Source organism: Equus asinus, chromosome 7 (assembly GCF_041296235.1).
Source record: "Equus asinus isolate D_3611 breed Donkey chromosome 7, EquAss-T2T_v2, whole genome shotgun sequence".
NCBI classification, from domain to species: Eukaryota; Metazoa; Chordata; class Mammalia; order Perissodactyla; family Equidae; genus Equus; species Equus asinus.
In genome coordinates, this window is record NC_091796.1 from 104922453 (window position 1) to 104947761 (window position 25309).

The 25309-nt window shown below is 59.0% G+C and overlaps 2 protein-coding genes across 11 annotated transcripts in view; one reads left to right on the forward strand and one right to left on the reverse strand.

The window, feature by feature from the left end:
* Positions 1 to 1461, forward strand: part of EVL (Enah/Vasp-like) — a 160334-nt gene extending 158873 nt beyond the window's left edge. For all 10 annotated transcript variants that reach the window (XM_044774313.2, XM_070514314.1, XM_070514312.1 and 7 more), the window contains one exon: positions 960 to 1461. In XM_044774313.2, the coding sequence (XP_044630248.1) occupies positions 960 to 997 (38 nt within the window). In that variant the 3' untranslated portion in view covers positions 998 to 1461. The remainder of the gene's footprint in view (positions 1 to 959) is intronic.
* A 2282-nt stretch (positions 1462 to 3743) lies between these two features.
* On the reverse strand, positions 3744 to 21475 carry DEGS2 (delta 4-desaturase, sphingolipid 2). Its single transcript, XM_014854569.3, has 3 exons — positions 21311 to 21475; positions 5761 to 6503; positions 3744 to 4290 (listed from the first exon to the last, which is right to left on the reverse strand). The coding sequence occupies exons 1-3, from the start codon at positions 21390 to 21392 to the stop codon at positions 4144 to 4146; spliced, it is 972 nt and encodes a 323-aa protein (XP_014710055.1). The 5' UTR covers positions 21393 to 21475; the 3' UTR covers positions 3744 to 4143.
* Between the last annotated feature and the right edge of the window lie 3834 nt (positions 21476 to 25309).

Here is a 25309-nt window from a genome sequence, read left to right on the forward strand (position 1 = left end):
TGAATGAAGAGGGTGAGATAGAGCTGGAGCCAAAAGGGAGTCCCAGAGGCCAACTATGAACTCTGCTTAGTGCTGGTGCCCCCATTTGGGGGGCTGCCTATGCCCCCAGGGCTAGACTGGTGTGGGGCCAGTGGCAAGGCTGCCTAGCCAGCCTGTCTGCAGAGGGAACAGGGGGATGGAGGCAGTGGGGGTGATGGGACACCCTTCTCTGGGCTTCAACGTCCCCATCTGCCGAAGGTGCAGCCACAGGTGGAAGCTGCCTAGCGGGTGGGCAGCAGAGTAGGCTGGGGCGGAGGAGGGCGAGCAGGGGCCCAAGAAACTTCCCCTTGTTACTTGAGCCCTCAGCTCTTTCTCCTGGGTTTTGGCTCCAGGCCCAGTGGGGTTTATCTGGGGAAAAGACCAAATCTGGGGGAGAACCCTAAGGGGTGGGGCAGGAAGAAGCTGGAGAGAAGAGCAAGAGAAGCCCCTGCCCCTCCCTGGAGGGGAAAGAGCTCAGGCCAGGGGAGTGGGGGGCAGGAGCCGTCCAGCCTGCTCAAAGCCAGGGGCCTCCTGCTGCTGCCGGCAGGGGAGCAGCTCCCAGGTCCTCCAGGCAGAACCAGGATGCCCCTGTCCAGACCTTTCCAGGGCTCCTGATGCCCGCCAGCCCCTCACCACCTCTGAGGCTGTGGGCAGGTCACACTCCCCTAACCTCAGCTCATTCTCTAAGGGTGGGGGGGGGGGGGAGGCAAGACCACCCTCAAGGGACTCTGCTGGCTCAAGAAATGGTAGATTAGAGACCCACAGGGGCTTTGCTGTCACCCCAAAGACTGGGGTGGGAGCCTGGGCAGGGCTCTCAGGAGATGGAGCAGAGCAAACACCAGAAAGGACCTCACCAGAAGTGTGGGGGCAGGGCCCTGCGGAGGAGCATGTGGGCTTGTCCCTGCTGCGCCTGAGCCTCCCTCTCCTGTCCTGTCCCTCAGCCATCAGGCAGGAGCTGAGTGGGATCAGCACCTCGTAGTGCGCCCGGCCCCTGCCGCCACCGCCCGAGACGCCAGTCTACCCCGCGGCGGGGGACAGTGAGGAGCCCAGCCGGCGCAGGCCTCCAGCACACATGAGCACGCACTGAAGCTAGGATGTGCTTCATTTAAAAGTCTTAACCTGTGATAAAATATTAAAATGAGGAAAAAAGTTCAGTTCCTGGATTTTTTTAAATTCTACCTGACACAGAACACCAGGTCTACTTTTTTTGTATTTTATATTTGCCTATTTAAGTGTACATTTCTTTTGGTTTATAGAGAAGACACCCCCAAATCACACTTCATTAGATGGCTTCCCAGTTTCCTCCTAGGTGACGCTGTTAGCACCTTGGCTGGCAGTGGCGAGCTGTCCACACTCAGCTCCTCCCCAGCATCTTGGTGGTGAGGGTCTGTCCACGCCCCGCGGTGTCTGTGTCCACATCGTAATAAACGCTTACTGTCCACACCCCCGGCTCCAGCTCTCACTCTCTCACACCGGCTCCTGGTCGACCCTGGCGGGGGAGGCCCCTTTCTGAGGAAGGGCCCACGACAGTGGTGGCCGAGAATAGTAGGAGCAAGATGGGGCCTTGGACAGGTGGCTGGGCGGAATTCAGACACAGGGAGGGGCGGGGAGGGTGAGCAGGGCATCTCAGGCACTTCCGGCCGGGGCTCCTGGGGAAGGCCTCAGGTCCTACCTCAGGGAGCCACCCCCACAGACTCCCCCAGGGAGACAGGCCCTGAGTGGTGCCCATGCCTGGAACATCTAAGGGACGCCTTGTGCGTTCTGACTGGCAGGGAGGATGTGCCTGTTCACCCACCACTGCACAGATGGGGGGCTGCATCTCGGGCTCCGCAAGTGGGGTGGGAATGAAGGCAGGCTTTGCCTTCCGCTCTGCCCCACAAAGTCTCCTCCTGCATCCTCCAGGGAGGACACGGTCCCCGTCTCCAGGGCAGCAGGGGCGCCTGAATGCCCACCCGAGTCATTTCTCAGAGCGTGCAAGTTCCCCATCACAGCCAGAGAGGGTCTGACTCAGCCTCAGCCACTGCTACCCCTGGGCCAGGAGCCAGGCCCCAGCCAGGGGGTGGGCCTTGAAATGCTGGGACCATCCCACAGCCACAGCGGACACAACAGTGTGCCCAAACATCCTCTGGAGGCCATAGGAGGGAGGGAGGAAGCATGGGCCCCATCTGGCTAATGACAGGGGCACTACTGTTTTCTGACCCAGCTGTGGACATACTTCATCTCATTGAGTGCTCCCAACCAACCCAAGAAGACGGGAAAAGGACTGGTCTGCCGCTAGGAAGTGAGCAGCCCGAGGCTCAGATCTCACTGGTTTCCCCAGGTCCCGTGGCGGTGTTAACCCAGAGCCAGCAGATTCCACAGCTCCAGGAGCTGCTCTCCTGCTGCCTTCCACCTCCCAGGGTCCAGGAATCCTGTAGTCTCAGAGCCTGGGGGTGGGGGAGCTGGCAGGTGGTGACAAGGCACTCCCCCTACCCAGGCAGCCTTCTCCTCAGGAGAACTCTGCCGGGCTTGTGGTGAGGCTGGGATGTGCCCCTCTGCCCTGTCTGCAGATAAGCGCCCTGGCGGACACAGAAGAGCCCGGGGGCTCAGCTGCGGTAGGAGCGGGTTCTTGGGGGGCTCCCCAAGGCCTGGGTTAGCTTGTGTGCACAAGGAGGGGCTGCCTGCCGAGGCTCAAGTATTCCCAGGCTGAACTTCACTTCCCTGCACGGCAAGCCCAGGGTCCAGGGACCTCTTCCCCAGGCCATCTCAGTGGTCAGACCGTTCGGAGACAGGGGCGCCAGGCACTACACGAGGCCACTCCCAGCCCAGGGCAGGAAGTCCTTGCTCAGCGCCTGCCGGGTGTCAGGCACTGGGCAGACGGAGGATGCAACGGGCCTTCCTGCCAGCCCTCCCTTTCCTGGGTCAGCTAAGACAGCCCCCACCCTGCCCACCCCTGGGGGGATGGTCCTCGGCCTCCCAGCCTCACACCCACGGGCTCCCTTTCCCTGGGGCTGCTGCAGGGGCTGCCGTGGGAGCTGCAGGGCCTCGCCCCCACACTTCTGGGGCAGGGCAGCCCCACCCACGCACCCTTCCTGCTGCCTGCCTGCCTGCTTCTGGGAGACCAGGACCCCACCCCACCCTAGTGCAGCCCCCTAGGGCCAGGGGGCTGACGAGAAGGATGCCTCCCTAGGCCGCAGCTGTGCCATCGGCCTCCTGCCCTCCAGCTGTAGTTCACTTGGGCAGCCACTTGTGCGTCCAACCACCTGTCCACCCACCGTCTGTCTGGCCTGTGGCGCCTATTCGGTGAGAATCTCCTCAAGTCGCACGTCTAGGGCGGTGGAGGAGACAGACCCTGTGGTGTCCAGCTTGAACTCTCGGGGCTCGGGGAAGGCTTCTCGCAGGGGTGAGGGCTCAAGGTGAGGCAGCAGCCGGCGACATGGGCCGAGGGGAGGCGGTGGAGAGGGGAGGGCTGGTACTGAGGGGCTTCAGGGCCACGTGAACCTCCAGGGCAGGCAAGGGCCTTCTGCTGTCTGCACTCCCAGAGGCCGGCCACCCACAATGACAAGGCCCCCAGGGAATGCTGCCTAAGCACCAAAGTGTGTGAGCAAAGCAGTGCCCAAGCAGTGGGGAGCAGAGGTACGACCAGGGGCTGCCAGAGGGGGAGGCTGGTGAGGCCTCCAGGGCCGGCCGGGGGCCATTCTCTGAGGCCCAGGTGGAGCCAAGACCAGCCACGGAAACACAATCCGTGCGTGTGGAAACACACCAATGCTGATTTATTCGAGGGCATGGGAAGCTCCGCTCCAAGGATGCCCCTGGGGCAGGGCCCGGCCTCGCCCTGGGAGGCCCGGAAACAGAGGGCGCAACCCCAGGTCGGCAGCGTGTCCAGTGCAGACCCAGCTTCTCCAGGCTGCGGTCTGTGTCCGCTGTCGCCAGGCATGGCCCCGAGCAGCAGCCCAGGGTACGGGAACCAAAGGCAGCCAAACCAGTTCTGGGCACTAGCCAAGGAAGGGACAGTGACAGCCAGCTCTGCAGCAGGTGGGCAGGGTGGGGCGAGCCGCAGGCCCGGCTCCCACCTCAGCACTGAGGCACCAGCAGGAGGGCCGAGGCGTGGCAGGTCCGTCCAGTCCGGGCGCCAGCAGGCCGGGCTCACAGGTGGTCCTCTGCCAGCTTGCACACCCGCTTCACCCTGGCGTATGGCCCTAGGGAGTCCTCGAACACAAAATCCCAGAGCACCTTCACCCACGAGTGATGCTGCGGCAGGTGGTCGTAGTACTCGGGCGCGATCTTCCGCACCTGCAGAGAGGGCCAGCAGGTCAGGGGCCGTGAGCATGTGTGCACGTCCATGTGCACGCACGAGCACACGTGTGAGCGTACAGGCACACATGAGCATGAGCACACACCCTGTCCCTGTGTCCGGCTCAGCCAGGCAGGAGGCTGGTGTGCTGCCTGAAGACAGAGGGGCCGTTGGCCCCGGGCACCTGCCCCATGGGGGTGAGGAGCTATGCACCTCCCCGCCCGGAGCCCTCGCTGCCCAGAGTTTCGGATCCAAGAGGCCGAGGGGCCCACGAGGCGACCTGCAGGGAGCCTTGACTGCTTGGGAGAAGTAAAGGCTCACAGCCAAGAGCAAGGGCTTCCGTGACAGCTTGAGGACTCTGGCTTTGCCACTTCCTGAGACAAGTACCTGCCCTCTCTGAGCCTCTGCCTTCCCATCTGTGAAATGGGGACAAGGGTAATGTGGGCACCTGTGCACGGGTTGTGGCAGGGCTCGAGTGAGACGGTGCCCTTAGCAGGGGGGAGGGGAGGGGAAGAGAGGGGGCTGCACAGCCAGGGCTGGACACACGGGCTGTGGGACCCCAGAGTCACAAACACCTGCAACCCCAGGCAAGTGCTCACATATAACCATGTGCACCAACACGTGTACACACGGGAGCACACTCGGGCACCCGTGCAAACACCTGCACACACAGGCATGCACACGCCCATGCACATGGGTCACTGACCATGCATGCACACACACGTGTACTCACACCTCAGGGACACATGCACACACAGGCAGGCACACACCCAGACTTGCACACTGACACCCCACCCCTGCTCCCTCGGGTCTCCTCAGCTCTCTCTAGCCCCCAGGGCCCGGCTGGAACTCCTCCTCCTCCCCCGCCCCCTTTCTGCAGACGTTCTCCAAGCCCAGGTCTCCCAGACAGAGGCGCCAGTCCTAGAGGCTTCCGCTCTGTGGCAGCTCAGGCCACCCTCTTGGTCACACAGGGCAAGGCCCACCCTGTCCTCTCTGTGCCACAAGGGAGCCCCTGGAAGGTCACAGAGCAGCAACAAGTAGCAGGGAGAGGGAGTCGGGAGCCAGGAAGGAGAAGGGCTTCACGTGCAGTATGGACACTGCTGCCCCATTTTACAGAAGAGGAAGCCAAGGCACAGAGAGGGCAAGGGGCTTGCCCGAGGACACACACCCAGTACGTATCATAGCTGTATTCAAACAGCTTTTCATTAAACCAAACGGCCTAAACTAAAATGCTCCTCCAGCCTCTGCCCTCCCTGAATTCACCTTATTCTGCAGCCCAGCACTCACCTGTACCGTGTGACCTTTCCCATTGCCATGAGGACCACAGCTCAGAATGTGGCCATCCCACGATCAGCATGAAAGGAAAAGGAGGCCAGAGCACGGCCCAGCACCCTCTGCACACCTCCCCACCTCCTAAGGCCCCCGTGCGCCCCTCGCCCACTGCAGCCCTGCCGGCCGTGGCCACATACCAGGGGCAGGTTGCAGCCCGGGATGCTGGGGAAGTCATGATGCTCCATGTGGTAGCCCACGTTGAAGGTGATCCAGTTGAGGGGCCCGTAGTAGGAGTAGGTCTCGTGGCCCTTGAGGAACATGTAGTGCTCAGCCACAAAGTGGCCCGAGATGGGGTGCAGGCCCAGGCCCAGCAGCGAGCTGGCCAGCAGGTAGACCATGGGCTTGAGTCCCCCGAGGGCGAAGATGGTGGCATCAGCCGCCAGCTGCACCAGGGCATTGAGCACCTCCATGCGGGTCACGGCCTTGGGGTTCACGCAGAGCGGCCGCAGCGAGTAGAAGAAGGGCTGCAGCGCCAGCCAGAGCAGCTTGCGGGCCGGCGTGCAGAAGAGCCAGCCCTCGAGGCGCGTGGGCACGTCCACGTCCAGCCCGTCGCCGCCCAGGTAGCGGTGGTGGTCCACGTGGTACTTCTTGAAGGAGGCGGCGTAGGGCACACCCATGGGCAGGTTGGCAAAGACGGCGAACCAGCGGTTGTGGGAGGCGCGCGCCGTGCCGAAGGCGGCGTTGTGCGAGATGTCGTGGATGGCCAGCGTCAGCGAGTGGTTCACACAGCCCCCGAAGGCGTAGGCCCAGAAGAGCAGCCAGCGCCACGCCAGCCCCCGCACCAGCCAGCAGGCCAGCAGCTGCACCAGCACCATCCCCAGCACTGTCCACTTGAGGTGAGGGTCCGGCCGCATCAGGGCCTTGATGGCTGGGTACTTGGCTGCAGGCGGGACCAGGATAGAGAGGTGTGAGGGGGACACTGGCCGCAGGGGCCGCCCGAGGCCTGCTCCCCTCCCTTCCTCCCTCCCCCCTTCCTTCCTTCCTCTTTCCTTCCTGCCATCTTCCCTCCCCCACTCCTTCTACCACCCATTAAGCCCCCAGGCAGTGACACGGAGATAAACTTGCTCCTCGAGGATCCCTAAGACCTCTGGGGCCTAGGAACAGGCAGACCTGCCTCCCCACCATGGGGGGGCGCCCCTCTGGGGAGGCCTCCCAGAGGGGGGATGTTTGCCACCAGCCGAAATAAAGAGCAGGTGGCGGGCCGGCCCCGTGGCCGAGTGGTTAAGTTCACACACTCGGCTTCGGCAGCCCAGGGTCTCGCCGGTTCGGATCCTGGGCGCGGACAGAGCACAGCTCATCAGGCCACGCTGAGGTGGCGTCCCACATAGCACAACCGAGACGACCTACGACTAAAATACACAACCATGTACCAGGGGCCTTTCAGGAGGAGAAGAAGGGGAAAAAAGAAAGAAGGTTGGCAACAGATGATAGCTCAGGGCCGATCTTAAAAAAATTAAAAATAAATAAATGAAGAGCAGGTGTCACCCCCGGGTCACAGAAACATAATGCTGGAGATCCAAGCAGCTCCACGAGCAGCAGGTTAGATGCACTCGTCGGGGCGGGTGCGCATTCCGTGCAGCCCGAGACTGATCGGGGGGCGATTGGACACCCCACACTCGTCAGACTTGGGGGGCAAGGGAGGCCGGCGGGGAGAACGCGCAGGGCTCCGCTCTGCGTGCGCCGGTTCTGAAAACCAACCAGATCCGAAGGAAACAGGATACAATGTTGGACACGTTTATTTCGGGTGGTGGGTGCTTCTTACACTCTCTCTACTTTCCTGTATTTTGTTTTATTACAGGAAAGGGAAAAACAATGAGAGTGGGAGTTGGCCAAGCAGGGGAGGGCCAGGGAGCAGCCAGACCCCGCAAACCTCAACAAAAGCGGGTGGGGTGGGCGCCCTCAGTGCAGGACAGCTGTGCCCCCTCAGGGCAGGACAGTGGTGCCTTCCAGAAACCTCTGTGGTTGGCTGGGCCAGGCAGAAGGTGGGTGAGGAGGCTGGTGCTGCGTCCAGGAGCAAGGAGGGACAAGGCCAGGGGTCATCACATGCTCAGGGTGACAGACACCCCCAGGTCTGCTCTATCCCCTGGTTTCCCAGGCAGGACAGACAGCCCTCAGGGAGGGAGCCAGCACCGTGATGCACAGATGGGGAAACTGATGCCGGCAAGGGCAGGGGCTTGTCCCAGGGCACCCTCGGTCATCGGTGTCCATCTGCAGTGCCTTCAGTGTCCACCCTTCCTGCCCAGTGAGCTGCCGCCCAGCCTCGTGCTCGCCCTCCTCAGACTGGCCCATGAAGGGTCCCCAGGGCTGCGGCAGAGGCTGGGTCCCGACTGGAGTTGGCCAGGCCAAGGTCAGATCCTGCCTGGCTCTTTCCTCCACGTGACCCAGGAAGTCGCTGCCCCTTTGTGCTCAGAATGAGAAGATGTGACAGCTCAGTTCAGCCACCCAAGGCCCCCTCGGCTAGGCCCCACCCCCTTCCTCCCAGCCCCAAGAACTTTGTGTCAGAGACACCCAGCAGTGGAACAGGCTGCTTCAGAGGTGGTGAACTACCTGTCCCTAGGGGTATGCAAAGAGAATCACAACATGGGGAAAGGGATTCTGCCCCAGTTGGAGGGGAGACTCAGGCTCAAAATCCTGCTGCCCAAGCTGCCACGCCACAAGCCTGTCTCGGGGTCAGTCTCAATCTCACTGTGTGGCCATGGTGCATTCCCACCCTCTCTGGGCCTCGGTGTCCAAGAGTAAGATAGCAAGGGTGTGATGTGCTTCACAGGGTGTTTGTCCCCACTGAATCGTCCTGCTGGAGATGCTGTGGGAGAGTTGGGGTTCCCACATCCTTGAACCACGGGCCACGACTACCCAGGAAGAGCCAACAGAATCCCCCGGCAGCTTTTCCACCCCTGCTGTCTACACACCAGCGCTGCCACCAAGCCCTTGCCTCATCTGGCAGCTATGGGTGTCTTGGCTCCAACCAAGGGAGCAGTGGCTCCACACAGTCCCCCGGACAGCCTGTGAGTGGCCGATGTGGGGTCTGAACTCCACACAGCCAGCAGGGGCGAGCAGAACCAGAACTCCCCTGACACACACACACACAAATATACACACACTTTGACCTCAGGAGCTCTCTCCCGGAAGCCGGCCAAGGACACCACCCAACAGATCCACGAGGATGGTGGTCATGGTGTGCGAATAAAAGAAAACCTCAGAAAGCACGAGCAAGCCCAGCAACAGGGTAACAAACCTCAGCCCCATAAACAGGGGCCACAGGGGACCACAGGGGCCACAGCATCCCTGGGGGGCTGGGAGGGAGCAGAGTCAGAGCAAGTTCAAATCCTAGCTCTGGACAAGGGTTTAATGTCCAGAATCTATAAAGATCTCCTACAACTCCACAACAAAAAGACAAACAACCCAATTTAAAAATGGGCAAAGGATTTGAAAAATAGACATTGCTCCAAAGATGTACAACTGGCCAATAAGCACATGAAAAGATGGTCAACACCATCAGTCACTAGGGAAATGTAAATCAAAACCACAGTGAGGGACGGGCTCAGTGGCGTAGTGGTTAAGTTCATGCTCCACTTCGACACCCAGGATTTGGTGGTTCGGGTCCTGGGCGTGGACCTGCACACCGCTCATCAAGCCATGCTGTGGCAGCATCCCACATACACAAATAAAGGAAGATTGTCACAGATGTTAGCTCAGGGCCAATCTTCCTCAGGAAAAAAAACCCACAGTGAGACACCCCATCACACCCACTAGGACGGCTAGATTCAAACAACAGCAAATAACAAGTGCTGACAAGGAGGCAGAAAAATTGGAACCCTTGTCTGTACACTGCTGACAGGGACGCAAAATGGTGCAGCTGCTGTGGAAAGCAATTTGGCAGTTCTTCAAAGAGTTAAACACAGAATTACCAAATGACCCTGCAGTTCCATTCCTACCTAAATATATACCCAAATGAATTCAAATCAGGGACACAGATTCTTGTACACCAGTGTTCCTAGAACTAGTCACAATAGCCCACAGGTGGAAACCACCCACGTGTCCATCAGTTGATGAATGGAAAACAAAATGTGGTCTAGCCACACAAACAATGATTATTCAACCTTAAAAAGGAATGAAACTTGCAGTTATAAGATAAATAAGTGCTGGGGATGTCATGTACAGCATGGTGACTATAGCTAATAATACTGTATCGTATATTTGAAAGTTGCTAAGAGAGTAGATCTTAAAAGTTCTCATCACAAGAAAAAACTTTGGGCCGCCTCATGGCCGAGTGGGTAAGTTCGCGTGCGCTGATTTGGGGGCCCGGGGTTCGTGGGTTCAGATCCTGGGCACGGACATGGCCCCGCTCATCAGGCCATGCTTGGCAGGTGTCCCACATGCCACAACTAGAGGGACCTACAACTAGAATATAAAACTATGTACTGGGGGGTTTTGGGGAGAAGAAGAAGAAGAAAAAAAAGATTGGCAACAGATGTTAGCTCAGGGACAATCTTAAAAAAAAAAGAAAAAAAAATTTGTAACTGTATGTGGTGACGGATGTTAACCAGACTCACTGTGGTGATCATTTTGCAACATAAACAGATATCGAATCATTATGCTGTACACCTGAAACTCATATAACGTTATATGTTAATTATACCTCAATTACAAAAACACTCTTATTTGGATTTTCCAACTTCTCTGTTTCACGATTCCAACTCCCTTAATTCTACTCCCTGGAATTGATTCCCGAATAATCTACCAGCACCCAAAAAAAAAAATGAAGCACTCACACAAGCTACAACACGGATGAACCTCGAAAATGTTAAGCTACATGAAACCAGCCAGTCACAAAAGGCCACGTATTGTCTGATTCCACCCATATGAAATGTCTGGCACAAAGACAGAAAGTAGAGGGCAGCAGGGGCTGGCGAGGGGCCGGGCCCCCGAAAGGAGTGTGGAGTTTCCATGTGGCGTGATGAAAGCTTTCGGAAATAGTAGCGATGGCTGCCCAACACTGTGATGTAATTAATGCCACCAAAGCACACACCAAAAGAGGGCTAAATGGCTAATTTTATGTTACATATGTTTTACCACAATAAAAAAATGTTTAAAAAAATCCCAGCTCCAGGCAGGGGACCTCAGCTCCACGGCTCCTTCATCTCTGAACCATAAACCAGGCCAGCGGGAGGATTAACAGCTAAGGCTCAGAGAGCGCGGGCTGCGCGCAGACGGATGCCAGGCCCGGGCTTGACGGATGAGTCCACACAAGCACCGGGGAGGAGGCGAGCTTTAAGAGGCAGCCCCCAGGAGGCCAACCGCAGACTGCAGACGGTTTACTGCTGCGGAAAAGAGCCAGCACGGCTGGAGGGTGGTGGAGACAATGGGGATGGAGCAGCGTGGGCTCATTAACTACTCTCCTCCGGACTGCCCACGTGGCCTGATGCAGCCGCTGGTGTTGGGCCTGAGCCACGGGAGGCGACCTGGCGGCTGCAGAGGCCAGAGGAGGAAGACGAGGGAGGGGCACGAAGGCCCCGTGGCTGTAAACCAGGAGAGCCGAGCACGGGGTGGAGGGAGAGACTGGCAGCCGTGGTGGGCAGCTAATGGCCCCTCAAAGATGTCCAGTCCTAATGGCATGGCCTGTGCGCTTGTGAGAGTCTGGGGCAAGGAGAACCAAGCCTGCACGTGGCATTCAGGCTGCCGTCAGCTGACCTGACAACAGGAGGAGGTCCTGGATTCTCCAGGCAGCCCAGCATCATCCCAGGTCCACCAGTGGAAGAGCAGGCAGGAGAGGAGGCAGGCAGGGTGGCCCGGGGAGGACTCCATCGCCACTCCTGGCTGCAGATGCAGGAGGGGCCTGGAGCCTGGGGCGGAGCAGGCGGCCTCCAGAAACTGGCAAGACCAGGAAACAGATCCTCCCACTGGGGCCTCCAGCTGGAGCTTGGCCCTGCCGACACCTTGACCGTCGCCCAGGGAGGCCGTGTCAGACTTCGGACCTCCACAACTGTAGGATTTGAAGTGTGTTGTTCCAAGCCCCCAAGTTTTCGGTGAATTGTCACCGCAGTCCTAGGAAACTCACACAGCAACTGGACCCGGGACAAGAAAACAGCCGGGCCTCTAGCAGCCCAGAAAACACACCAGCCTGTTCCTCCTGCCCCATCCCTCCACTGGCCCGTGCCAGGCACTGGGCACGGTGGGGACTCATGCCCAGCCCGGCTCCTCCAGGGCCCCGCTACCTGCCAGCCCTGGCCCAGGTGGATGAGCTGGCATGGTGCTGCTCGGCCAGCATCATCCTGCCAGGTAGGGCAAGAGACACAAAAGGACCCAGGTCTGGGGGCAGGGGCTGACATGTGAGCCCCATTCGAGAGGGGGTGCAGGAGAAGGCCTTAGCCCAGCTTGTCCCTGCCCCAAAAGGGGTCCGAGTGAGCAGCGACACTTCAGAGGGTGGGCCTCAGGGTTGCCTGGGAAGATGGGTGCTTCCAGGGAGTGGCTGGGGGCCTGGGGGTGGGAGCTGCAGTGAGGTGGAGCCAGCAAAGGAAGAGGTGTCTTCCTGTAGCCAGGACGAGAGGATGTGCTGGCACCCAGCCGTCAGGGATGCTCACGACCACAACCCAGTGCCTGGGAAATCGCGTGCAAAGTCCTGAGAACCTTTGCATACCTGGAGGTTGGGCTGGGACCGCAGGCCACAGGGCTCCACCAGCCTCCCTGCTCGGGCAAGCGGGGACCAGGCCCTCGCCTGCTGAGGCATATTTGAGAGCTGAGCCAGGTGGCTGGAGGCCACCAGCCCCCATGGGGCAGGCCTCCCCTGCTTCCCCTTGGAAGGAGGCCAAGCCTGGGGAAGGAGGCCAGGGCAGGCCACACCTGCACCAGGTGAGCACAGACTGGCAAGCTCTGGGGCACCGGGTCCAGGACCCCAGCTCCTGGGATCCAGGCCAGCACACAAGCCACTCCCTGCCCTCCAGAGGCAGGAGAATTAACAGAGCCCGGCAGTTGTGACCTTGGACTGTGGGCCCCAGGTGCCCCATACATTGATCAAAGATAATAAGTCCTACCTGTGGGGTAGGATATGGGGGCTCAAAGGAGAACACCCCTGGCAGTCCCTTCCTTGCCCCACCCCTGCCCCGCCCACCTTCAGGGAGCCCAGTGCCCCTTCCTCCTTCACGACAGGTTCCCAAGGACTCAGCTGCCCCCAGCTTGGCACAGCCGCAACAGGGCCTGGGGTGCCTGGTCCCCAGCCCGTCACCCAGGCTGACGGAGCAGGCCAGGGCCAGTTGTGGCCGCCCCACCTGCCCAGCCTCGGTCCCTGCATCTGGGAGGTAGGCTGTGGTGAGGCTGCGGTGACAGCTCTGAGCCCTGGGAGCTGTTTTTTATTGTCGCTATTAAATACAGTTTTCTGATTTGAGAGTGAAAACGTCCCATTTCTGACCTCTAGGGCTGTGGGTGCAGGTCTTGGAGGCTGATCTGGCCCCGGGCTTGCTGTGACCTACAAGAACAGGCCCCGTGTTCCCAGGCATGAAGGTCACTGGGCGAGGCCATCCTGCTGGAAGCAACGACAAAGGGAGCTGACATACAAGCTGGACGCCAGGCAGCATGTGGCGAGCCCTCAGAGGGTCTAAGCACGTGAGCCCCGGGTCACCTCCACTTGCGGAGGCCCCTTCTGGACCACAGTGCAGGCAGGCAGGGCCCCAACAAGCAGCGCCGGCCGAGCACGGCCACCAGGGAGGCCTTGGCTAAAGGTGTGTGCGGGCAAGACCCCATAAGGGCTCAGGGACAGTGCCAGGGAGCTGGGAGTCCTGTGGGTTCCAGAGGTGGCATGGGCTGGGAGAGCTCACTGAACACCCCGGGCCTTCAGTGGAGACCCCAGGGACGGACCCCCCTAAGAGCACCGGTGAGCTCCGGGGCAAGCCGGCCCAGCAGCCCATCGCCCTCCTGCGGAGGACTCAACCCTTGCCCAAGGCAAACAGCCAACATTTAACTTCTCAATTCCCCAGCTCCCGGGTCCCTGGGGAGGTGGGAGGCCTGGGGACCTCCTGGGGGAAGATGCTCAGGGCACCAGTAGCCACACAGACAGGAAGCTGAGGTCACCAGGCACAGTCAGGATCTGGGGTAACTGGAGCCATGGGCTTGGGGGTGTCCAGCTGCGGGGGTCAAGGAGGGTCACAGACAGGAAGACAGGACAGGCACCCGCTGGACTTAGCAAGGTCACAGGGCCTCAGCAGGAGCCGTCTCAGATGGCCAGGGGCAGCGTAGCAGCTAGGTGAGGAGCTGAGGGGTGGATGTGGTGAGTGCAGGCGTGGGGGGAGGGGGGCCGGCTGCGGTGTCAGGAAGAGAGACAGACGCCAGGGGACAGCAGAAGCAGGGGACAGGGATGCTGGGCGGGGGTCATGGAGAAGGCAACGGGTGCTGGCTCAACAGGAGGGGGCCTCTTCCAGGGGCTCAGGGAAGAGAGACAGGGATGAGGAGAGACGCTAGGCTCCACGGCCTTGAGCTCCATCTTCTCTGGGCCCCGGGGGGATCCCAGCTGACCTCGGGCAGACCTGCCCGCTCAGACCTCCAGCTCAGAGGACAGGAGTAGCTGGACTAGGACAGGCATGCCTCGAAGACCCTCTGTCCGTGGGGCGGCCTGGAGCCCAGCCTCCTGGAACCAAAGACAAATAGATCCATGCAAATGCTCTTCCAGCAGCGGCCCCGGGCAGGGTCCACGGCAGCTGGGCCACTGGCCATGAGCAGCAGCCATCATTGCTAGAATTCACACTGTCCAGGCATGACACAGAAAGGCGGGTGTGAGGGCCAGGGAGGCCCAGAAAGGGTCCAGAAAGAAGGCAGGGCAAGGTCAACAGGGCTGAGAATGGACCTCAGACTCAGGGCCTACAGGAAGTGAGCCAGGGCCCAGGCATAGACAGGGACATCAGCAGGTGTCACATGCCCAGTGTCTGACACACACTTACTCATGCAGGCTTCACCACCCTGCCCAGCAGGGGACCATGCCCTCATCTTGGAGATGAGGAAACAGGTTGATTTCCACTGGCCCCTCCAGAGAGAGGGAAGACACTCCGCAGGCTGCCTCAGCCCCCAGAGGCACTGGCTCCAGAGCTGGGCCACCTAGGGGCAAAGCGCCCAGAGAAAACCCTGGGTCCCAGGTCAGGAGAGCCACACTGCAGCCTGGCTCAGCCCAACTACTGTGTGCCCTTGGGCAAGCCCCTGTCCCTCTCTGGGCTGGCTTCCTTACTCACCATCTCTAAGGTGCTGGCTCTGACAGCCCTGGGGCTGTGAGCCCACGGAGATGGAGTGTGGGAGGGGGAGGCGGCGGGAGGCGCTGGCGTGTTGGGAAACTTGGCTCCCGCAGAGCTGTGCATGTACATGCAGTTCATATATTTACATGCATGACACACTTGTTCCTGAGGACGCAGAGAGCAGAGCAGGAGGACGCGCCTGCTGGAAGGGAGGGCAGCCTGACCCCAACGCCCCCCCACCAGTCCCACAGAACAGTCTTCCGGTGGATACTTGGTTATTCCCAGAACTTCTCTCGACAAATCCTGCTGAGCCAGCAAGAGGGCAGGAAGACGGGAGAAAGGCAGCTGCGGGAGGCTGCTGGGCTGCGAAGGAGGTCCCCGGGCCGGCGCCCGGCTGGCCATGACGTCACTTCTCTCTGGCCTCCAGCAGGAATGCCAGGAGCACACGGGCTTCGTCCCTTCCACCCTGGACCCGTCCCTGCACCCGCCCTGGTCCTATCCAGGGCTGGGTCCTCCTACCACCGCCCCAGAGGCCAAATGCCGGCGCACGACAGTCTCGCTGGATATGGGGGATGTCCCTGTCATCGCCTTTCATCACCCAAGTGACCCAAGTCTCAGATCCTCCATCCCACACATCAGCTCCCTGCTGCCCACCTGCTTCCCAGCTCCCACTTGACCCTGGCCCCCCACAGGCTACTGGGGAGCCCAGGAGCCCAGCACTCCACCCCTCGGCTCTCCTGCCCACAGCGGAGTGCCTTCACCCCACAGCCCCTGCCAACAGGGGCACCAGTCCCCTTCACGCCCCCTTTCCTCGCAGCCCGGGCCCTAACGCCAAGCCCAGAGGCGAAACGCGAGCCCATCCCTGTCTGGTCAGTGTGGGAGGCACCGTGGGGAGCCGCTTCACCATCGAAAACGCGGGAAGTGGCCCAAAGTGCCTTCAGAAGTCACTGTGCTCGGCCTCCTCGCTGCCTCTTGCTAAAGCTGCTTTTGGTTCATTGATAAATATTTGCTGAAGGTCTGTGGCCAGCCGGGCCCCGGACCACAGAGAGGGAGGGGCACCTGGCAAGTGCGGGCGGGGGTGTCACCCCTGCTGGCCTGGCCCCGGCGCCGCTGGAACGTGCCGCGAGGGACACACACAGAGTCCGTCACAGTCGACCTGCAAGTGGGAGGAGAAGGGCTGCCTGCGAGAATAAGGGCGGGGCTGCAGGGTGACCACAGGGCTCTGAGGAGCTCTCTCGATGATGAAAATACTCTCAAACTGGATTAGGTACCTTTACTAAAAATCAACGGGCTGCACCTTTATACAAGTGAATTTTATGGTACATAAATCCTGCCTCATAAAAGCTGGTAGAAATTAAAGAACACGGGGGAAGGAATGCCAGGTGGAAGGCCCAGCACACGCATCCACACAGGGCTGGACTGAAGAAGGCCCCGGGGACACGTGAGCTGGCAGCCGCACAGGAGTCGTGTGGCAGGGACTGAGGACGCCCTGCGGCCATGGTCAGGGCCCCACAGAGAAGAGGATGCAATGGGGGCGAGGGCCAGCGCAGGCCGGGTGAGTGAGCTCGGCCACCAACCTAACCTCCCAGGGGCCTGCGGTGCATAGAAGGTGTAACCGGCCACAAGTCGAAAAGAAAGAAGTCCTCCTCCAAGAGACAAGGGCCAGACGGGGAAGATACTTGTGGCGAACACAGGGCTCCTAGCTGTAATATGTAAAAATCTCTTAGGAATCAAGAAAAAGGATGGCTCCGATGGACAAAGGAGCCGAGGACATGAGGAGAAAATTCACAAAAGAAGGAGGAGCAAAATCAAAGAAGAAGTACTCAACCTCACCATCCAGCTCAGAAATGCCAATTCAGACGGGATGTGTCCCGACTCCCCCAACCAGTGGTGAGAGTTAAGCTGCACAAGCTGCGCAGCGTGACAGGTCCCTGGCCCCGAGGGAGGCAGGGAGGGAGGGAGGGAGGGAACCCGGCGGCGTTCCTGGTGGGCACTGGACTAGAGACGGCAAAACCCGTGCAGCTGCCCACTACCTCCCGGGCTCCCTCCCCTGGGAGCTGCTGTGGGCCCGCCTGGGGAACGGCCTCGGGGGAGGTGGGTGTGGGCCTGGCCCTGCCCTCAGGAGACTCAAACAACTGAAGCGATCACCCCACACATTAATAGAGTCACAGATGGGACAAAGGCCAGGAGGTCAAAGTGCACGGCACCCCGCAGGAGGACCAGGGAGGGGGTGCCTAGGGGGAAAGTAAGCAGTGGCATGGCAAGCAGCCCCCATCTCCGTGCTCAGCGATGCTTGTTGGTAGCTTGAAATTGGCCACAATGGAAATATTTATAGAAATAGGCAAATGCCAATTTGCAAATCAGGGCTTTCTGTCCAAGTGTTTATGAGTGTCAAACAATAAACAATTGAGAGTCAATTATTTATGTTTACCAGGATACTGTGTGTGTGTGTGTGTTCTTACAGAGTGTTTCTGAGAAAAGGACATTTAGGCTGAGACCTGAAGGGTGCATAGGAGTTTGGTAGATGAATAGTAGGGGAAAAGAATTCAAGCAGAGGGAACAGCATTTGCAAAAGCCATGAAGTAAAAAATCGACAGATGGGGGAGCACTCCACAAAATGGCTAGAGGTCAAAAAGGAAAGAGAAAGGGCAAAGGGCAGGGGCCAGAGCATGGGGGTGCCTAACACGCCAGGGCAGAGACGGGATTTTAGGAAGGGAAGCCCTTGGAGGAGTCGAGCGAGGGAGGACACAACAGGTCAAATACAGTCCAGGAGTGACCTCTTAGGGATCACCTGTTGTCTGTGCTGCCGTGCACCTGTGTACCCCAGACGCCTCCATCCTCCCCACCCAGCGCAGGGTCACAGAGTGCCTTGCCTTTCTTGGAGAGCTGTTTGTCTCTGTCCTTACCAGGTGATGCTATGGGGCTCGCCCATCACAGCCCCCTGCCCACTGGCCAATCCCAGGACTCGCAGCACTGGCCGATGTGGGCTGGCTCCAGGGGAGGGCGTGCTCCTTGGGGCAGGAGGCACGGAGCGCCTCTTTCCTCGGTGGAGTCTCAGAGCTGGGCAGACACCAGCCTGGTGCTGCCTGAGGCCTGCCTGATGGAGGAAGACGAGGGCCACATGCTGACTGCAGTGGGGATGAGGAGCACAGGGAGACTGGCCTTGTGGCCCGCTGACATCCCTGCGGCTGGGCGAGGAGAGTCCACAAGCTCCCCTGAGAGCTTCGGACAGTTCTGTTCTGGATTTTACACCAAGAGAGCCCCGGCCAGGGCCTCGCCTAAACAAATGAGCCACCAGCTGCCAAGAGTCTGACTTCCTTGTTTTCCTTTGGTTATTTGAATTTCTTTTTTTACCAGGTGTGTGCCCTGCTTTTATAAGTGAAAAATAAATAAGTAAAACAAAACAGAGACAAAATCACAAAGCTATTTGTTTTTGAAAAGAGAGATCCAAAGCCTGCTTCTTAAGCCACTGGCCACACCCGGCAGACTCTGATCTCCGATGGGACCAGTCCTGTGGCTCGGTGCCTGCCTCCCAGTACAGGGAGCCGCAGCCCCGGCTGGGGAGACATGGCTACTGGGGGGCAGTGGGACCCCATGTGCCCTGGGAAGCATGTCCCCATCCAGGCAGGAGCTGAGAGATGGACTTTGGTCCTGCCCAAACAGCACCGCAGCCACCTCTGTGCAGGGACTTCCTGAGTTCTGACTCTGAGATTAGGATCTTTATTGAGCATCCGATGGCCCCCAGGAGGTTGGCATGGGCTGAGAAGCCACCTGGGTGGGGCCGGAGCACATCCTCGAGCAGGTGTCTGCCTGAGCACCAAGCTGGCCTCTGTGGCCTCTGAGCTGTGTGACCCTAGGCCAATCACTTCCCCTCTCTGAGCCCCACTCTGCTGCCTCTTCTGTAAAGACCTACAGGATTTCTCTCGGGCTGGGAATGGCACAGGCATCAGGGAAGCAGAGATGGGAAGGGACTCCCTGTCTTTGGGGAGAACACAGGCCTGAGTGTGAGAAGGAATAACATGGCAGCTAACATTGATTGAGTGCTGGGCTTGGCGCATATCACTACCTCATTTAATCCAAACTGCAACTCCGTAAGCAAAGCATTGGCATTAACCCCTTTTAACTCAACCAAGCCTCAATTTCCTCATCTCTTTATTGACTTGCCCAGCGTCACGTGACTAATGAGTGAGTGCTGAGATCCTTGCCAGGATATCTGCAACACAGCCAAGCTCCAGCCCTCTGCAGACTGCCCCAGAGAGATAAGAAGGCCGTGGGCTGGCGCCACGGAGGGGAATCCCAGAGGAGCGCCCTCACCCAGCCCAGGCCAGGGTCCACGAGGGCGGCCAGGGTCCACAAGGGCAGCCAGGGGGGCTTCCTGCAGGAGGTGGCACTGAGCAAGAGCAAGCCGGGCAGAGCGGGAAGGAAGGACATCCAGGCAGAGGAACAGCTTGTGCAAATGCCTGGGAGCGAGAGGGAACGGCACATTCCACATTCTTGAGCTCAAAACTGGACCCGTGTGGAGGCATCCCTGGCAGCCAGTGGAAGCCACGACTGAGCAAAGCTCCCTGAAGAGTCAGCCTCGAGAAGCTGTGCTGTCCCCGCCCTGGCCCGTCGCCTCCCTGTGCTCCAAGTCTCCCAGCCTCGCCGGCCACCCCTCCAGGAAGCTGCCTGGGTTGGTTCCAGGGCCTGTGGCTTCTCTCTTTAGAGAGAGAACCTTCTCCCTGTCCTGGAGTGCTGGGTACCACACTGGGCACATCCCTTCCAAGACCACCTTTCATCCTCCTACCTACCCTGCCAGAAAAGACTGCACCCGCTGTGCAGACTGGGAAACTGAGGCTGCTGCCCAGAGTGTGGGGATCCCTCCAGGCCTCTCCGTGGGCCAGGATATGTCTCTCGGCCTTCTCCACCTGGGGCCAGGTGCCCAGGGGGGCTGTGAGGGGACGTGGGGGGACAGCCAGGGGAGGGGAAGGAAATACAGCCCTGCCTTGGACCTGCTGGGGGGCAGCAGCCAACACGCCTGCCCTCTGGGGGGAGGGAGGACCAGATGATCGCCAAGACCCCTCTGAGCCACCCCCAGGAAGTTCCCAGCTCTGGGGGAGAGGATGCTGCCACTGCTGAGACCTCAAACAGTTACTGCTCACCTCACAGAAGAAAACCTCGGAAGTCACAAACCCACCCGGAGGGGCCTCCAGCCCTTAACCCCCAGCCACAGCAGGGTATGGTCATGCGCTAACCACTCAGCGCATCTTGTGTCCGAAAGGTTTAAAAGTAATGGGCTGGATCTTTCCATAGTCTTGAGGTGGGGCAGGAAGACACCAAAGGGAAAACTCTAACGAAAAAAAACAATCGATTGGAACGCATTAAAAAAAAAAAAAAAAAGCTGCTGCAATAGCAAGACAAATTATAAAGGGGAAAAATGTCCGCGACATCTAAGACAAAGGGTTAAAAGAGCTATACAAAGAGCTCTAACACTGGGCAAGCAAAAGACCAACCCAAGAGAAAAAAGAAAAGGTTAAAATGGCCAATGAAACATTGAAACCAATCAGCGAATAAATGCAGATTAAGCCCACAATAAAAGAGTATTGCTTCATTAGTCTGATCGGTAAAGATTAAAAGGTTTAATCTGTAGGTTTAATCGCCAGGTGTAGGCGAGGGTGTGGGGAAACCGGGACCGTTCCTGGGGACGGGGAGCGCGTCCAGCCTGCTGGAAGCAGGCCTGGCGCTGCGGGGACGACCCGGTGGCGTCCGGTAAAGGCTTTTCTGGAGGTGGGCGCCCTTTAACCCGAACTCCGGGTAAGGGACGGTCCTGGGTCAAGACGGAGCCGCTGGCATCAATGACGGTGAATCCGCAGGACGGGCGCCCATGTACAAAAGGCGACCTCGCGGGGCACTAAGCCACACAGAGGAGCGGCCACCGCGTATTCACCATAAAATACAGGACAGGCGGACGGGATGGTCTGGGACAATCTTTGTTTTTAAGAAAAGTTGTCTCTCCTTCGCGTTCGCGACCTCGGAGGCGCTCATTCCGCCCTGAGCTCGGGCGACCGCGGGACCCAGGAGCTCCGCGCACAGGCGCGGGGGGCGCGCGGGCGGCGCATCCCGGACACACCGTGCCCCGGAGCCGACCCTGCGCCGCCGCGGTCCGCGCCCCGGGAGTGGCTCACGTCCCACAGGCGGGATGGAGCAGCTGAGAGGCGCTCCCCGGCGCGCGGATCCGGGCTCGGATCCTCGGGTCCCGGATCCCAGGACCGAGGCAGAGACGCAGAGGAGTTTCAGACCGGGAGCGAGGGACCCTCGGGGACGCGGACAGGCGACGCTGGGGAGGGGAGTGGCGCTCCCGCCCTCCTTCGAGCAGGGGTAGGGACAGCCTGCTGGGCATCCGGGCCCCGCAAGAGCCACCGCGTGGCTCGGGCTGGCCCGCCACTCCAGACGGCCCCGCGGGGCTGTCCCCTCCCGCCGCGGGGCCCGTGCTCACCGAGCATCTCCTTGCGCCGCTGCGTGTGCGGCTGGTCGGTGTAGACCCACTCGAAGTCGCTGCGGCCCGCGCTGTTGCCCATGGTGGGGCGGGGAGCGCGGCACCGGCGCAAGGCGGGCTAGGCTCCACTGCACCTGCCCAGCCGCGCCGCCCGAGCCGAGTTCGGGGCCGGGGCGGGGCCTCCGGGGGCGGGGCCAGGTGCGCGGGGCCTGGGGCCTCGGGGCGTCGCCGGCGCCCTGACCTGGGCGGTCGCGGGGGCTCTCGGAGCCTCCGTCCCCTGGTGGGGAAAAGGGGACGATTCCGCGCGAGTCCCCGGGGCCGGGTTGTGCGCGGACGCCGTGTGCACTCAGCCACCCTCCCCGCCCCGCTCTCCGCGGCCGGTCGTCGGATTCACGGAGGCCCCACCGCGGCTGAGCGCCACTTCTCTCCGTGGCCCAGACCTGCTCGCGCTCCTGCCGCCCCTGCCCCACCGACTAGCCGGTGTGCGCAGAGCTGGGGGAGCGTCGGAAGGATGGAGATTAAATGGCTGTGACAGGGCCAGTAAACAGAAGGTGCTCAGGAAAGATTTGCCAGGGCAATTATCCCGTCTACCCACCTCTTTCACAGTTACACAGAGGGCGGATGATGCGCCTGTGACAACCTCGTGGAGGTGTCAGCCCCACCTCTGCCTTCAGGGAAATTGAGGAACACAGGGACACAGACGGAAGAGGCCTATTATGACTCAGGGTGATATGTGCCATGACAGAGGGAGGCCCTGGGACAGCTAAGGTCCAGTAGAGGGGTCTTTTGCATTAGGCCTTGAAGGATGAGTAGGAGTTCAACGGCTAAAAAGGGAGGAGGGCGTTGGTGATAGAGGGAACAGAAGATACAAACGCTCAGAACCTTGGAAGAACCTGGACACTGTTGGAATGGAGAGTCCGGTCGGGGGGAGTGGGGCACCGGGCTCCTCATTTTCATCTTCTCAGGGCATCCTCTCTTCTTCCTCTCCCTCCTTTGGCACTTTGGAGGGTGTACCTGGTGGACCCGAGGACTGGAGCCTGGCCTGTGCTGGGAGCCGCCTGGGTAGCAGACTGGCCTGGCAGCCAAAGCCACCACAAGGCAGGCAGGGAATCATGGGGAGCTTCTCTCCAGGAGAAGTCTGTGGTCACGGGTGTTGTACTCTTGGCAGGCCTCGCTCCACCCAGGGCCAAAGGCAGGCCTAGCAGAGAAGAAAGGTGACTGTGTGGGCATCCGGTGACCGCCAGCCGCCTGCCCCTGGGTGAGATGTGGGAAACGGGTGGACACAGAGGCTGGATTCCTGCCAGACAGGGAGACCCTCACAGCCTAGCATTGCCACCACCCCATTCAGCACCCAACGGGGTCATGGGGCCCCGCATGCACACTCCAGAAACAGAGCTCAGTACTCTCCCCGGCACAACCTCCTCTAATCCCAGGCAGAGGGACCCTCAGAAGTCATCCCACCAGCCACCACTGTACAGATGGGGAAACTGAGGCTCAGAGATGAAAAGGACATTGAAATAAGCAGCGAACCTTCTTTTTGACTTGAAAAGCCAAACCCAGAGTGCTGGCCCCCACCTTGAGCTCAGTGCGACCCGGGTCCCAGCTGTGGCCTCCGGGACACCACTGTCCCTGCCACTCCCTCCACCCAGACACCTACCCCAGGGCTCTGCCAGTTGAAACCAGCACAATGCTTTCATTTTACAGATGAGAAAATTGTCTGCTTGGACCATAGAAACTCAGCTCCAAGATGGGGAGCTTGCTTCCAGCACACGGCACAGGCCCACCACGTCCCCAGTCCTAGAAACGGAAGAGAAGACATCCTCGTCTGTAACGTGGTGTCCTGGGTGGGATCCCGACTAGAAACAGGGCATTAGGTAAAAACTAAGGGAGTCTGAATAAAGTATAGACCTGAATTAGTAATAGTGTATTAATATTGGTTCATTCTTGTAACAAATGCACCATACTGTTATAAGATATTAAAACTGAATGTGGAAGCTATATGAACTATGAATACTATTTTCACAATTTTTCTGTAAATTTAAAACTGTTGTTAAAAATAAAGTTTATTTTGGGGCCAGCGTGGTGGCGTAGTGGTTAAGTTCGGCCCGCTCCACTTTGATGGCCCCAGTTCGGGGGTTTGGATCCTGGATGCAGACCTGGCACCGCTCATCAAGCATCCCACATAAAATAGAGGAAGATGGGCACAAATGTTAGCTCAGGGCCAATCTTCCTGAGCAAATGAATAAATAAAGAATAAAGTTTATTTTTAAAAGGAAGTATTTTTTTAAACACATATATATGTGTAGTTGCTGTCGTTAAATTCCTAACAGAACTGGAAAACAGGGACTCTGGTGGATGGAAGCCGAGGAAGCTGACAGGGGCTCCCGCACACCTTCCAGGCCCAACTTCGCTGGGCTGGGCGCCAGCCCTGGTGGGGTTCCCTGACTCTCAGGAGGGCCCTTGGTCAGAGGGCTCTGGTGTCTGTGAGGAGCAGGGAGCACCTGCGCCCACAAGTCCTAACTGTGTTTGCTTCCCCAGCAGAAAGTCCTCTTTGCCCCATGTTTGCAGAAAACAGGCCAGAATGCATTCCATCCAGCCCTTCCCAGCCCGCCCTGGAGCCAGCTGCCTGACAGCCCGTGACCCAGCGTCGGCCAGCATCGGAGGGCAATGACTCCACCAAAGTCGGGCGCCCACCCCAGGAAAGAGTAGGACTTCCCACCTGGCAAAACAGCCATTGGAGAAGGCAGAAGCAGACTGAGGAATGAGAGTGACATCTCCCAAGGGACTCCAAAGGCTATTTCATCCATTAAAATAAACAAATAAGCAAACCAGAGATGGACGTTTATAAACTGCTTGTTAAAAAACAACCTTCATGGGGCCGGCCCGGTGGCACAGCAGTTAAGTGCACACGTTCCGCTTCGGTGGCCCAGGGTTCGGCGGTTCAGATCCTGGGTGCCGATATGGCACCGCTTGGCAAGCCATGCTGTGGTAGGCATGCCACGTATAAAGTAGAGGAAGATGGGCATAGATGTTGGCTCAGGGCCAGTCTTCCTCAGCAAAAAGAGGAGGATTGGCAGCAGTTAGCTCAGGACTAATCTTCCTCAAAAAAAACACCAGCCCTCGACTGGGATGGAAGCACATGAAAGAAACTCGACTTGGAAGGAGGTGCAGAGTCCCAGCATCCGTCTAACAAGATTTCTAGAATAGAGAAAATGGAGGAGAGGTGACATTTATCTCTACGCCACCTTGTTTTCTTCACAGAAGTCATCTCTCGCTGACACTATAATTATAATATAATTATATGTGAGTATGATTATCCCTATCTGAAATAAACTTTTGTAGCCTATATTTATTTACTTGCTTGTCTGTCCCCCCGCCGAGCGTGTGTTGTTCTTCTGGGTTCACCCCTGGTAACCCTAACGGCTAGACCAGGAGATGCCCTCCATAATGACTTGCTAAATGGAAGAAGGAATGAGTCACGTTAAACAAGTAATAAATGAGGGTTCCCCAGACCAGAAGAAAGACACGAGTCTTCAGACCAGGCTCAAATGTGTCAACAAGATTAAAACTTGCTTCGACCACTTTGGAAAACCCTACGGCAATATCTCCTGAAGCTCCACATACATCGGCCTTACCATCCAGAAATTTCACACTTCAGCCCAAAGAAATGAAAATATATATATCCACCAAAGACATGCGCAGGAGGATCCGAGGCAGCGTCATTGCCCAGAGCCTAATGCTGGAGACACCCCCAGCTCCAGCCACGGGAGACCAGGCAGACACCTCGTGCTGGATCCGCACGCTGGAATGACGTAGAGCAATCCAACAGGAGGGACCGATACACACACCCAGACGGCGTGTTACTCGTGCCTTTTTATTTTCCATATTTCTGAGGCTGTGACGTCTTTCGGTGTCGCTGACCCTGCAGAGCCTGTCCCTCCCGGTGCTGGCCATTTCATAGGGACAGTAAATGCCTAGCCTGGGAGCACACCTTTCACA

Coding starts and splice junctions, on each gene's coding strand:
- DEGS2 (XM_014854569.3), bottom strand. CDS start 21,392: ATGGGCAACAGCGCGGGCCGCAGCGACTTCGAGTGGGTCTACACCGAC. Junction 6,504..21,310: donor GCGGCGCAAGGAGATGCTCG/GTGAGCACGGGC, acceptor TCCCGCCTGCAG/CCAAGTACCCAGCCATCAAG. Junction 4,291..5,760: donor CGGGCTGCAACCTGCCCCTG/GTATGTGGCCAC, acceptor CCCTCTCTGCAG/GTGCGGAAGATCGCGCCCGA.